Here is a 14,595-nt window from a genome sequence, read left to right on the forward strand (position 1 = left end):
CAACACCAAAGCTGCAGAGAAGACGGTGGAATAGAACATGACATTTGAATTATATTAAACCCTGGGAAAAGAGTTATGACCAACAGCGCTGTTAATATTCATTTTTATTATGGTATCTATTGATGCATTTGCTGGTTGGCTGTACAAGAATACAGTTTCCCGTTTCTTTAGGGAGATTATAGAGAAAATTCTGGCCCACAGAGAGAGAGAGAGGCGAGTCGATATAACGACACCAGCAGGAGCCCCCTTTCCCGCCCCCTCGGTGTCGTTATAACGACAGGGAGGGTCGACATAGCGACGCCCGCAGCAGCCCCCTTCCCCCATGTCATTATATCGATCCTCCCTGTCGTTATAATGACACCGAGCATCGTTATAACGACACCAAGGGGCCGAGGGAGGGGGCTGCTGCTGGTGTCGTTATATCGACTCTCCTTGTCGTTATAACGACACCGAGGGGGAGGGGGCTGCTGCCGGGGCGGAGGGGGGAGGGCAGCCCCGGCGCCCCCTGGCCAATAGCCGCGCCTTTCGCCCGAGACAGCGCGCCGATTGGTCTGCCGCCCTTCCTCCTCCCACTTGATTGGCCGGCAGGCCGGAAAGGCGGAAGCGTCCAGCCAGCTCCCGGAACGAAGCGGCCGGCGGGGAGAAGGAGGAGGCCCTTCGGCAGGGGCTGCTGCTGCTGCTGCTGCTGGAGGGTCGTCGTCGTCGCTGGGGGGACTCTGGCCGCCCTCCTCCTCCCTCCCTCGCTGGCCCTGATGGACGGAGGGAGGGGCTGTCAGTGGAGGAGCGCTCCGCTGGGGGGGCCTGCGGGGCGGTGGATCCGTCGCTTGCAGGGGGGCAGCAGGAGGGGGCAGCTCTGGTCCCGGGAAAGGGAGGCGTGCATGGGGCTGATGCTCCCTACCCATGCAAACATTTCCAGTAGACAGAAAGATACCACAACAGCGAGAAAGTCTCTGCCTCCTTTTAGTACGGTTTTTCTGTTTTCAGGGAATGTTTAAAAAACACGGCCATCCCAAAATGATGCCTCTCTTGCAATCTGAAGTGGTACAATCCACTCCACCGCCTCTTTGACACCTGTATGAATCCTGAACGTACCTCTGTTGATTTAAGAGGAATCAATAGAAACGGTACAAAAGATCCCCGTTCGAGTTTTTCCCCATATTTATTTACATTTTTATCAACCGTTTCAGTTTGATGCAGGCTGGACAGTTTTTAATTTATACGCAGTTTATACGCATAATACACGTCTCGTGCGTAATACTGATTTACGGTTGCACAGATAATGTTGAAAAATGCAGATCTTTCGCAAGAAACGTTCAGTCTGAGGAAATGGAAGATGTGAAAACCATGGATCTAGAGGACGGGAAAAGAAAAATCAAAAGGAAGTTCTTGGTTGAGACAGAAATTGAGACTCACCCTTAACTTTGATGTTCTGGTACCAGTATGTAGATGAGGTCATGGTTATCTCTTAGGTGAATAGCCAAAGGAGGTTCCTGAATCCCAAATCTACTTTTTAAAAAGCAGGTTACTTGCCGCTGACAGTGGTCTTTATTACCAGAATTGAGGGTGTAGTATCACAACCCTTCCGGGCTATTTTAATTTTGCTGGGCAGACCCACGCACCTGTAGCTTCCCAACTTGACAGCTGCAAAGCCCTCAACTTGGAGCGTCCCTTGGAAGCCGTTTTCATGCTGCGGCTGAATGTGGATCCTTGTTTTTGGATGACACAGGTGGATATATGGCTTTTTGTCCTGAGTCAAGGGTTTATCAAATAAATAACAGGGATGAGAGGAGATGATGCAGATCGCACAAGGGCACTGGGAAACCCCAGCCTGCACCCACCTGTTCACCTTTGCTCGTGGCTGCTTTGAAGTAAAATTAAAATCTCTGGGAGACCCGGATGCAGGCATGGCTTCTGGTTGTTCTGCTCGGCAATACAAGCCTGCCTTTTCTCATTTTGTTTGTTTCGTACGCTATTCAGAACTGCTGCAGTTTGCCTGTTTTCATCGCTGAGATTCCTAATTTGTTGGCTTCTTTCACAGCCTTACACCATTAGCGTGCGATCGATGCACGAAGCACCATTGAGCAATTAGCATACGTTTGGTAGAAAAATTCAGCACGAAGCAACAGGAGACGGAGCAGCAATAAAAGATTGGTGGCTTTGGTTTGCACGGGGCAAGAACAGATTGCAGATGGTAGAGATCCCAGAGTCGGTGTGGTTCTGACGCTCCCTCTCCATGCTTAGATCAAACTCTTGGCCAGCCTGGGAAAGTTGCTCTTTGACCACTAGGTGCTGCTGCTACACAGTTTCCCAGGGCAGTTGCTGGGTCTGCAGAAGAGCAGCTGGATTTGAGTCCAGTGGCACCTTAGCTTTCAGCCTCTAAGCTACTATTGGACCCAATAGTCCTAGCAGTTCCCGCAGCACCAATATGGAGGCCGTGCAGCCGCACACCCATGCACCTTACGGGGAACGTTGACTGTACCCTAATCTAGCGGCTACGCCGTGTTTATTTTTAGTAATTCAATTCTTTATTTGTACTTATTCCATAAAGACTCCCAGTGTCTTCTGTGTTGAATATTAACCCTTAAACCTGAAAAACAATTTTCCAGCACTTTGTCATTAAGCATCGAAATGAAATGAAATCTTGAGTGTCATTACTGATTAAAAAAAAGTCTTGCTTTTCTCTGCTGGTTCTTATTTCAACAGTCCTGAACCTTCAGTTCTTTTCTTCCCCAAAAGTGTTCCGGGTCATCCATGCGGTTTGTACCTCTTGCTAGTTCATCTACACAACAACCCAGTGAGGTAGACAGAGAGGGGGGGAAAGTGACTTGCCCAAAGGGAGTTGAACAGGAATTTGAACCCAGGTCTCCCCAGACTCTGGGCCTGGCGCTCTAACCGCAAAGCAGCTCTTGACCAGAAAAGTTAGGCCTGCTGTCTGCACCAATAAATTGCCCACCCTTAAATAAAATGGGCTCTGGGTGATTGATCGGAGAAAGCTTTATTTCATCAACTTGACAGCCCAGGCGTGGTCCTCTCCACCAGCCCGTACAAAGCCTTTCACCAGCTACTCAAGACCCATTGCAGGCAGGATCTTGGCTGTGTTTCCTCTCTCTCTTTCTCTCTCGCTCTCTGTGGGCCAGAATTTTCTGTATAATCTCCCCGAAGAGCCGAGGATCTGTATTCTTGTTGTACAGTCAACCGGCAAATGCATCAATAAATACCATAATAAAAATGAATATTAACAGCGCTGTGGGTCATAACTCTTTTCCCAGGGTTTAATATAATTCAAATGTCAGGTTCTGTTCCACCGTCTTCTCTGCAGCTTTGGTGTTGATTCGCTGGCTTTTGGTTGAGCTAACGTGTCCCCGTTTTCTCCCCCTTTCGATCTGCCTCCTCTGCGAGGGCTGCCAACCTCCAGGGGGTAGCTGGAGATCACCAGGGATAAAACTGGCATCCAGGCTACAGAGACCAGTTCACCAGTTACCTTCCTCCCTCTCTCCACAACAGACACCTTCTGAGGTAGTGGGACTGAGAGGGGTCTGAGAGAACTGGCCCAAGGTCATTCAGCAGGCTTCATGTGGAGGAGCAGGGGAACAAACCTGGTTCTCCAGATTCGAGTTCGCTGCTCAGGTGGAGGAGTGGGGAATCAAACCCAGTTTTCCAGATGAGAAGAATTGGTTTTTATACCCAACTTTTCTCTACCTTGAAGGGGTCTCAGAGTGGCTCACAATCAGAGTGGCTCACCTTCCCTTCCCCACAACAGACACCTTGTCAGGTAGATGGGGTTAAAAGAGTTCTGAGAGAACTGTAACTGGCCCAAGGTGACCCTGCAGGCTTCATGTGGAGAAACGGGGAAACAAACCTAGTTCGCCGGAGAAGAGTCCGCCGCTCACGTGGAGGAGTGGGGAATCGAACCCGACTGCCCACATCAGAGTCGGCTGCTCCTAACCGCCACGACACAAAGTCTCGTCCCTCCTGAAATCCCATCCTCCTCAGGCTCCAACCCCAAAACCTCCAGCTGTTTTGCAACCCAGAGCTACCCACCCTACTGCCAGCCCTTGGAAACATTATGGGCTGTTCCTTCTGCTTTTCCCAGGATGCAAAGGAAACGGAAGACCACAGGTTCGCCGCCCGTGCGAGACCCACGTCCAACTTTGCCGGGCCTTTTGGTGAAATGTCTTTTTTATTACCACTGGGAGCGAGAACTCATCTCTGGTCCTCATAAACATGCGCACTCCCAGCGCCGGGTCTTGAGGCAGATTACCACAGGCTCTGCATATTTACCCCGTCTGAGTCACTTGCCTGCTGGGCCTTTGGCGTCTTAAAAAGCAGCCAGCGGGGAGCCTGGAGGATGCCTGGCGGAGACCTGATTGATTTTTCTCCTGCCAGGTTGCGCTCTCAGATGCTCTCCTCCCTGGGAGACCAGCTCTGTCTCCTGTCTCCACTCCTGTGCTGTGAAAGTCCTGCTTTCCAGACGGGGCCGGGATGAGAGAACTGAACCATAACTGTGAGGCACTTCTCCGCTGGGATTCTGTCAGTTCTTACACCTCTTCCACACATGCAGAATAATGCACTTTCAATGCGCTTTGCAGCTGGGTTTTACTGTGCGGAAGAGCAAAATGCACTTGCAAACAATTGTGAAAGTGGGTTGAAAGTGCATTATTCTGCAGTCCCCTTTCCTCTTGGCTCTGGCCACTGCTTTCTGGACCATGCTCAGTCTGCATTGGACCATGGGGCGGGGGGAAGGGTTTCATTTGACCTTCCGTTCTTCTGCAAAGTTGTCTTTTTCCTCATAGCTGGGGGACCCACCCACCGTGCGCCCTTGCAAAAATTTCAACCTTGTCTATGGTCTTTTGCAACCAAACGGCCCCACCGAGTGTCAGAGGGATGAATTTGCAGCTCGGGTTGTGTTTTGTGTGCATTTTGTATAGATTTTGCACTCGACAACTGCAGCCGACAGGTTCGCTGTACGTGTAAATATTGCTTAGGGTGCTCGTTGACTGACGCAAAGAGGAAGTTGAAAGGTGAAGTTTCGTAGGCCAACATCTGTGCCAGAAAATGAAAATCAGGACCAAAACGATGGGATCCGACTTGGCAAGAGGGAGAGAAGCGGAATTTAAAAGCGGGGTTTTGCAGGGTGGAAGGGCAGAAATTCAAACTGCTGCTTTGTTTACTGGGGAGAACCGGCACCTTTGGAGAACAGCTCAGATTGCAACCCTCTCGATGCGGCCTTGAGATCGGTGAACGTCCAAACCACGCGGCTGTTGAAAACAAGTCTCTTGGACTGACCCAGCCGATTTTCAATCTAATAGAGCGAGGAAATTAATTCAGGGCACAAGGTTTTATTTTAGCCCGACGCTGAACCAAAACAGCAAGTCTGTTTTATGTTCTAGATAAATTCAGACAGTTCTTTCAACTGCTATTTGCTGGGATCCCTTAGGCTGAATCCTCCATATTCCAAGGCAGTATATCTCTGCAGACTGGATACTATGAAAAACTACAGGAAACGGCCACCGCCCTCGTGTCCTGTTAGCAAGCATTTGGCTGTCCACAGTTGGAAGCAGGAAACTGGATTCGAAGGTACCCACAGCTGCACGGTCTCCGTCGAATTCTTGGCAAAACTGACATCACAGCCTAACAGGTCCATTAAGTAGAGTAGCCAGGCGCGGAAGGAGCGTCCATTTTGTAAAACCTCTTCCATCTTCCAGCCTTGATAGAGCTCGAAATGCACCCAGGCAATAAACATGCCAACGAAAACCGACCTCCTCCTCATTCTGAGATATTGATCCTGCCTGTTTGCAGAGCCCGGCGTTCCCATTGATTCGGGCAGCAAAGTAACTCTGCATTTGCAAAGAGAGAGGCTGCACGGAGGAGCAAACGGAAGCGCATGAGGGGCTGGAAAGATATCCGGCACGTTCCTATTCCCAGAACTGTGTATAATCATAATATTGTTACTGCGTGGCGTCCCACAACAGTTTCAAGCAGGAAGTGCCTGGTTAAAATCTTGTGGCTGCCTTTAACTCCGCTGATAACCTTCAAGCAGTCTCGGTGCGGCCTGCTTCTCCCTCTTATCCGCAGTGTGGACATAATAAGGTTGGCCTTGCTGGACAAATGGCCCATGCTAACTTTAGGGTTGCCAGCATCAAGGTGGGGGCTGGAGATCTCCTGCTATTACACCTAATATTATTACCAGATAACAAGAGATCACCTGGAAAATATGGCCGCTTTGGAAGGTGAACCCTACGGCATTCCCCTTCACTGGAATCCCCGCCCCTACTCAAAACCCACCGTTTTCAGGCTCCACAGGATAGAATTCTGTCAATCGGGTAGACATGAAGGTTAGCTCTTGCAGGCTAAAGATTACAATAGACTGAACTGGCCAGGAGAGCGGAGTGGAGCCTCCACTTGCTGAGGCAGTATACCCCTGAATACCAGGAGTAAAAAAATAATAATGGGGCAGGCTTATTACTTATATGCTCTTTTTAAGCTCTACATAACAGCAGATGGGGCTGTTCCGCTTCAAGGACTTGAGACATCCCTGGCGGGCATGGTCTATCAGCAACTATCAGCCCTGGTGGTTGTGGAGGAAGAAGAGGAGCAGGAAGAAGAGGAGTTTGGATTTATATCCCACCTCTCTCTCCTGTAAGGTGGCTTACAAGCTCCTCTCCCCACAACAGACACCTTGGGAGGAAGGTGGGGCTGAGAGAGTTCTGAGAGAACTGTGGCTAGCGCTAGCCCAAGATTCACCCAGCAGGAGTGTAGGAGATGGGGAAACACATCTGGTTCACCAGATGAGTCTCTGCCCCCTCAGGTGGAGGAGTGGGGAATCAAACCCGGTTCTCCAGATGAGACTCCACCTGCTCTTAATCACTACACCACGCTGGCGTGGAGCCTCCAGGCCGGGCAGCAGTCTACCTTGGCAGGCTGCCTCCCTCACCTTCCCGCAGCCAAGGACGCGCCAGAAGGACCTCGCCTGGGCGCGTTTACTCAGAAGTAAGTCCAGCTGCGCGCAACGGGTGTGCTTGAGTGTGTGTGTGAAAGGACGGTGCCAAGCGCGCTCCCGGGCGGGTTTGCTCGCGAGGAAGCCCGGCCTGCACCTGGGAGCGCCTCTCCTCGGCGTTTGCACCGCTTTGCCAATTCGGAGCCTGCGATCCCTCCCCTGCGCCGGTCCAGCCCCTGCGCTGTGATGCTGGCCGCCGTCGCTCCCCCTTTCCTTCCTAGTTCAGCTCCGCCCAGCTCCGCATCCTTCTCCCAAATCGCCCACCCGGTCCCTCCTTCCCCGGGTCCCCCTTCCTTGCGAGCCGTTCCTGCAACGACCCCCTGCGATTCGGCAAGAAAAGGACAAGGGCGTCCGTTTGGAGCAGCTGCAAGATCCTCCGGTCAGTTTCCTGGTCAATTTCCTGGCTCCCTTTTGGGATCCCCAGTTTCTTCCCCCGGACAAGTTTGGCGAAAGGGAGGCGGGGCGCCGGGAAAGAGCTCCCAGTTGCCTTTAATTCCCCCCCCCCCCTTTGGGGTGGGGGAAGGAAGTTCCTTAAGGTATGGCAACTCCCCGGCACGTTTGAGAAACCCCACAACTCTAGGGCACGGCTGTGCGTTTGAATCCACGTTTCTTCTTTGCAGCGCAAGAGGAGGAGGGGGGGTGGTGGTGGTGAAGTTTTGAAAAAAGTTTCTGCTTTCCGCTTCACGTACCTGGTGGCGAGCGAGAAGGAAGAGAAGGAGGAAGCCGAGATCTTTTGGTAAGAAGCAGTCCCAGCGAGTTCCTTTCCTTGTAGAGGAAGCTCTGAATATTTCCAGCCGAACACACCTTTCCAAAGAACGCCAAGGGCTGTTCCCCTGCACCCTTTTGTTGTCGAGGGACTATGAAGGCTACAAGCTGCTCTGGGCCGGGACAGAGAAGAGAGACGCAGTTTTCCCCGTCCGGAAGAATGTAGAGATTTGCGGAGAGGACTGAGCGCTGTTGCTTTGGACCAGATGCTGTAGAGGCCCAGGAAACGGTCCAGGAAATCTTGTGGCTGGAGGACCCGGTGATGGGGACCGGGCTCTGTACCAGGAGGCAGAAAGGCCTGCTCCAAACTGGGTTTTGCCTGGTGGCGCTCGCCTTCCTGGGTTCCGGCGCATTCCTGTACAACCATCTTCAGCAGAAAGTGACGGCGGCCGAGGTTCTATCTTCGAAATACAAGCAGCAGCAAGAGACGCTGTCTGCTCAGCTCCAAGGTAGGTCTTGGCTAGGCTTGGGGGCTTCTCCCCGAGTTACCCCCCCCCCCCCAATTAATGAAGGACGGCTCTGGCCCAATCAGACCCGAGGTTTATCTGGCGTCAATCCATGCTGGGTGGCTCCAGGTAGCCATTGGCAGCAGTGGCGTAGGAGGTTAAGAGCTCGTGTATCTAATCTGGAGGAACCGGGTTTGATTCCCAGCTCTGCCGCCTGAGCTGTGGAGGCTTCTCTGGGGAATTCAGATTAGCCTGTGCACTCCCACACATGCCAGCTGGGTGACCTTGGGCTAGTCACAGCTTCTCGGAGCTCTCTCAGCCCCACCTACCTCACAGGGTGTTTGTTGTGAGGGGGAAAGGGCAAGGAGATTGTCAGCCCCTTTGAGTCTCCTGCAGGAGAGAAAGGGGGGATAAAAATCCAAACTCTTCTTCTTGTTCTACTTAGGAAGATTGGGTGGCATCTCCTAACTGCGCATGTGTGTGAGCACATGTGCGCTAAGGTGGGATGAATGTACAAACGGCCTCGCAAGATTGGGCTGAGGGTCCGTTAAGCTCAGTGACTAGTTATCCAACGGCAAACCCAGCTCCCCTCTTTTCCATTTTATTGCCACAATGACTCTGTGAGGGCACGTCAGGCTGAGAGGGATGGGCACTAGGTCAGCTGGCAAGCTTCATGGCTGGTGGGATTTGAACTCAAGTCTCCCGGCTGTTCAATGTTCTTCGCCGCTGCATCCCACCAGCTCCTGTAGCATAGAAAGAACAAGTTCAGGTACGCCTCCACCAGGCAACATGGGTACACGGATCAGTCTCGTAATTTACTTTTCAGCCTTGGGCATTTGCCGGCACCTGTTGGTGCAGTGCCAGAGACAAGCACTGTCTAGGGCAGGGGGAGTGGCTGAGACATGAAAGCAGGCCTGAACCCAGCCGTCTCTGGCCCCAGGGAAGGGGACACAAGACCCATGTGAGAGAGCCTCTGCCAATCAGAGATACTGAGTCGAATGGACCAATGGGGGCATGAGGCACATTCCAATGATAGTATGGCTCAGAGGCAGATTACATGTTTGCATGAAGAGGGTCCCAGATTTACTCCCCCTATATTTCCAGTTCAGGGAAGAGGAGGAGGAGTTTGGATTTATATCCCACCCTTCTCTCCTGTAAAGAGACTCAAGGTGGATACAAGCTCCTTTCCCTTCCTCTCCCCACAACAGACACCTTCTGTGGTAGTCAGGGCTGAGAGAGTCACCCAGCAGGAATGTAGGAGTGCGGAAACACTTCTGGTTCACCAGATAAGCCTCCTCCACTCAGGTGGAGGAGTGGGGAATCAAACCCGGTTCTCCAAATTAGAATCCTCCTGCTCTTAACCACTACACCACGCTGGCTCTCAGAAAGATCTTTATTTGCATATGACCCTGGTGGGGAGGGGGCAGAATTCCAGCTTACGGTGACCCCACGGGGTTTTCGAGGCAAGTGGCTAACAGATGTGGTTTGCCATTGCCTTCCTCTTCATGGCAGCCCTGTTTTCCCCTGGTGGTCTCCGTCCAAGTACTAACCATGGCCAACCCTACTTAGTTTCTGAGATCTGACGACATAGGCGCCAGAGAGCAGCTGCCAATCACAGTGCTTAGTTCAAGAAATTGACGGGACAAATTTGTGTAAGAGGCCATGGCTTAATCACACTACTGTGGAGGGTTAAACGCATCCATATGTGTTGATTGGTTGGCTGTACCACTGACTATGGTATGATGTGGCTGTATACCAGTGGTGGCGAACCTGTGGCACTCCAGATGTTCATGGACTACAATTCCCATCATCCCCTGGACTACAATTCCCACCAGCCCCACGGCTGTATACCAAGTAAGGCCTTTGGTGTACCTTGCCCCAAATGTGAATAGGGTCTCCTTTTCACTGGAGACGACCACCCGTGTTTTTGCACAGAGGCTTCCCCGTGGTAAGGATACTGACCTGCTATTGTTTCCGAACATCCCCCAATCCTCATTTTCCACTTGTTATCATTGTTGGCCTGTCAAGTCCAGGAAAACCTCTTATCGGAAAAGACCGGATGAGATTTGAACCCCAAACATCAGCAGTTTGTCCCAAGTGGAGTGCGTAGGCTTGAAAAAGGTTGCCACCTCCGGCCTGAGAAATTCCAGGAGATTTTGGGGTAGAGTCCATGGCGGAGGAACTTGGAGAACAACATCACCTCCGTATCTATAACGTTTGCCCTCCGCAGCCGCCATTTTTCTCCAGAACTGATCTTTGGCTCAGGAGATCACTTGTAATTCTGGGAAATTTCCATGTCTGGCCTGGAGATTGGCAACCCTCTGGTCCTACATCGTATGGCACCCTCTTTGATACTGGGAAACTCTGGTGGAGCATGGATAGTGGGGGGGGGGGGCGCCAGAAATCTGCTTTGAGAGGGGATTCTTGGGGGTTACATTGGGAGAAATCTAGTTGAGCCTTGGAGAGAAACTGCTTGGTGGAGTGTTGGGGGGGGGGGGGGGAACAGGGCTGCCAATCTCCTGTGGGTGACTGGGAATCTCTTCAAATTATAATGGATCTCTAGGCAACAGAGATCAATTCACCTGGTGAAAATGGCCGCTTCGCAAGGCGGTCTTTATGACATTATAACCCGTGAAACTCCCCTCTCCAAAACGCCAACTCTCCAGGTATTTCCTTGCAGCTGGCAACCCGAGCGAGGAACCTAAATCCTGGCCTGGAGGAGAACTGTTTGCCCCCCCCCCCCCACCCCCGACTTGTTTATCCTTCTCCCCCCACACCTGATATTTGAGACTTGCTTTGGCCCGAGCAAGGAAAACCCGAGGAATCTAGAAAGCGGAATGGATCTTCCACTCCCGGCATGGCTGCAGGCACTTGCTAAATCAAGGCCAGGGCGATGCTTTTTGAGCAGATGTTTCCTCCGGAGGGCCCACCCCTGGGATTGAGAAGGAAATCGCATTTGCGGGGCGGCCTGTCAGGCATTGCTCTGGAAGAGCCGGCTTGAGAGGCTGGCTGGGAGTTGAAACGGTCGCAAGACCAGCAAACGGGTTTGGTTTCCATTAGCTGTCTCTTTCCATCCCCCACCGCCTGCCACACGCACGCTTTCTGACTTCATAAACTTGGAGAATTTAGTAGAGGCCGCCTTCCCGAGGGAAAGGAGGAGAGGCCAGGCTTCTTTGGCACCAAAGGCTCCCCTTCCCCTCTCACTGAGGGCTCAGGATGGTTGACAAGCCGTTGTCGGGATCGGTCCCCTTGCTGCATTTGAATCTAGGCTTAGCAATAAGCTTGGTTATCATTTTTCCAGGATGGTTAGGAAAACAGGTTTCTAAGATGTTTCTTGTTTGAATGCTGCCTTGCTGGTTTGCATTTGGTATGGCATAGGCCCTTTCCGCACATGCAGAATAATGCACTTTCAATCCACTTTCACAATTGTTTGCAAGTGGATTTTGCTATCCCGCACAGTAAAATCCAGCTGCAAAATGCATTGAAAGTGGATTGAAAGTGCATTATTCTGCATGTGCGGAAGGGGCCATAGTGTGTGCCATTTATAAAGTTGGAGCTCCAAGACATCTAACCCAGTTATGCCCACCTGGCAGAAGTTCACCAAGAACGGTTTGGTCCAGCTTTGTGACTTAACTCGCTGGAAGGTGCTGCAGGTGAAACTTGGGACCTGGATGTCTGTGTGCCAGTCTTGGACTGGAAAGACTTGGATTCAAGTCCCCACATAGTCATGGAAGTGTGCTGGGTGACTTTGGGACTGCCATGCTAGCTCAGTCTAGACCTACCTTGCAGAACTGTTGCGAAGATAAAATGGAGAAGGAGATGACATGTGTCTGTCGTCTTGTGCTTCTTGGACGAAGGGTGGTGGGATAACTTGTAACTGACAGAGCACGCATTTTGCGTGTAGCGAGAGCAACTATCGTCGAGCAGGATTTGTGTGTGGACTCTTGGAGGAAAACGAAAGGCATCGAGGTCATGCTCAGAGGCACTTCGCTGCTTTGCAAACCTCACAATGGAATTTTGGCACTGTTTTATTACTTTGCTTATTTGTTTGTTTGTTTGTTTGTTGGATTTATATCCTGCCCAATCCCTGAAGGGCTCTGGGCAGGTTACAGCAAGCTTAGAACATTAAAATATGGCTCTCAGCTCAAACTGGCTGAACACATTGTTAACAACCAGCGACCCATGCTGGAAAATGATGCTCTTCTCACAGTCATTGGAAGGCAAACCTTTTCGTGCCCAAAGACAGTCTCCAACCGGGGCCTGCAATGAACCAAGATCTGTCCTCATGTCATATAATCCATATTTGCTGCTGAGATTTAAGGCCTTTTAAAAATGTAATTAAAAAAGGGCAAGACACCATGATAAACGATGCCAAAAGGCCCAGGTAGAAGATTGAACCTGAGTTTTCCAAACCCAGAGGTTACTGGAATGCCTGTAACCACTACACCACACGGGCTCTCGTAGCAGATTGTCAGTCCGAGCACATCGACACCCCAGCAGGACCTCTTCTAGTTGCTAGAGACCCCTCCGCTGGCCAGCTGGGGCCAGCGAGGGGCTCCTCTGATCTTTCGGTGGCAAATTGTGTATTCTGTCTTATGGCAAGCGGCACCTTTTGAAGTTATCTCCTCGGGTGTGAGGGCCTCCCGTCAGCGTTTGCTCGCTGCTTTTCCTTCCCCCTTTGCCCAAAACAGCGGGATCCTTTCCTGCTGGGCAGCGAGAGGCTGGCTTGTCTGAATCCAACCTGTACCTATTTTTGACGGTCATGTGTTTGGAGGATACATGATATGTTCCTGTTGGGAACTCAGTGCGACAAGCAGATGTGTGAAGAAGCTGTCCTCCTTCCAGTTGTCCCCTCCCTGCCACATTCTCCAAGGTTTCTAGGATATTTCCCTGGATTTTCAGTTTTCAGTTGTTTTTTAAAAGTCAAATCAGAGACAGTATCGTATAGCGGTTGGAACCTGGGTTCTGGCTGGGGAAACGTGAGTGCCAATGTCCATTTGGCAATCTAAATCTCTCTGTTGCTATGATCCTGCTATATAATTCCTTCGTCGTTTGATGTGTCAGCGTGGTGTAGTGGTTAAGAGCAGTTGCCCTCTAATCTGGAGAACTGGGTTTGATTCCCCACTCCTCCACCTGAGTGGGCAGAGGCTTATCTGGTGAACCAGATGTGTTTCCGCGCTCCTACATTCCTGTTGGGTGACCTTGGGCTAGTCACAGTTCTTCGGAGCTCTCTCAGCCCCACCCACCTCACAGGGTGTTTGTTGGGGGGGGAAGGGAAAGGAGATCCCCTTTGAGTCTCCTCAAAGCCCCTTTAAGTCTCCTCGCAGGAGAGAAAGGGGAGATATAAATCCAAACTCCTCCTCCTCCTCCTCCTTCTTCATGTGTTGCCAACCTCCAGGGGGTGGCTGAAGCTCCCCCACTGTTATAACTAATGTATACAGCCATGAAATTCTTGGAAGAGGGGCAGGATAAAAAAATATACGATATGGACAGATAGCTTTTACATATGGTAAGGTCAGCAACCAATCAGCCAATTGGAATTCATGGCCCTTAAGCAAATGACTGAAGTAGACCAGAAGGAGCTATTACAATTGTCAGGGGATCAATTGTAATACTGGGATATCCCCAGGCCCCACCTGGAGATTGGCAACCCCAACTCTATGGCATTAAATTGCCTCATAACCAGGAAAAAAACCCCAGATCGTTCCAGCTGCCCCCTCAGGGCCCTAAAGGAGCCCCATTCCCCCTAGATGGTTCTTTTGCAAGCGAAAGATTTTTCATGTTTGCATGCTCGGTGTGGGACCCGGCTCAGGAATTCTGGCCCGGTGCCCCTTCCGGTAATTATGGTTTGAATAGCCTGGCTATTTCAGCTGGCAGCAGTTTCTTCCAGCAGAGTGATAGAGCAACGGGGGGACCCAACTCCCTACCCCCAAGAGGATCCTGGGCATATTTGTTGGGGAAAAAACTTTCATGTCTGGTGGGAAAACTCAAATGACACATAAGCGCTTAACTTTTGATCTCTGGCACGAACCCTTCTTTTCCGAATACGAACGGCTGGCACATGCCACCTTTGCGATGTGTGCCAGGGGTGAGGGGAAACAGGGATTCAAGTTTTGATGCCCTAAAGCCGTGGTGGCGAACCTTTGGCACTCCAGATGTTAAGGACTACAATTCCCATCAGCCCCTGCCAATTGTCATGCTGGCAGGGGCTGATGGGAATTGTAGTCCATAACATCTGGAGTGCCAAAGGTTCGCCACCACTGCCCTAAAGGAATGTGGTGTTTTAACATAGGCCCCTTCCGCACATGCGGAATAATGCACTTTCAATCCATTTTGAAGCTGAATTTTACTGTGCGGACTATCAAAATCCACTTACAAACAATTGTG

At 51.2% G+C, this 14,595-nt stretch overlaps 1 protein-coding gene across 5 annotated transcripts in view; it reads left to right on the forward strand.

Moving 5' to 3' along the window:
- The first annotated feature begins 7,214 nt into the window (after nucleotides 1-7,214).
- Nucleotides 7,215-14,595, forward strand: part of LOC125445871 (Golgi integral membrane protein 4-like) — a 37,418-nt gene continuing 30,037 nt past the window's right edge. For 2 of the 5 annotated variants that reach the window (XM_048519290.1, XM_048519294.1), the window contains exon 1: nucleotides 7,218-8,211. In XM_048519290.1, the coding sequence (XP_048375247.1) occupies nucleotides 8,025-8,211 (187 nt within the window). In that variant the 5' untranslated portion in view covers nucleotides 7,218-8,024. Of the gene's footprint in view, nucleotides 8,212-14,595 lie in introns of all 5 variants that reach the window. The other 3 variants (XM_048519291.1, XM_048519293.1, XM_048519292.1) reach the window with 3 other exon arrangements.

The sequence above is a fragment of the Sphaerodactylus townsendi genome, linkage group LG16, assembly GCF_021028975.2.
Source record: "Sphaerodactylus townsendi isolate TG3544 linkage group LG16, MPM_Stown_v2.3, whole genome shotgun sequence".
In the NCBI taxonomy this organism is placed as follows: Eukaryota; Metazoa; Chordata; class Lepidosauria; order Squamata; family Sphaerodactylidae; genus Sphaerodactylus; species Sphaerodactylus townsendi.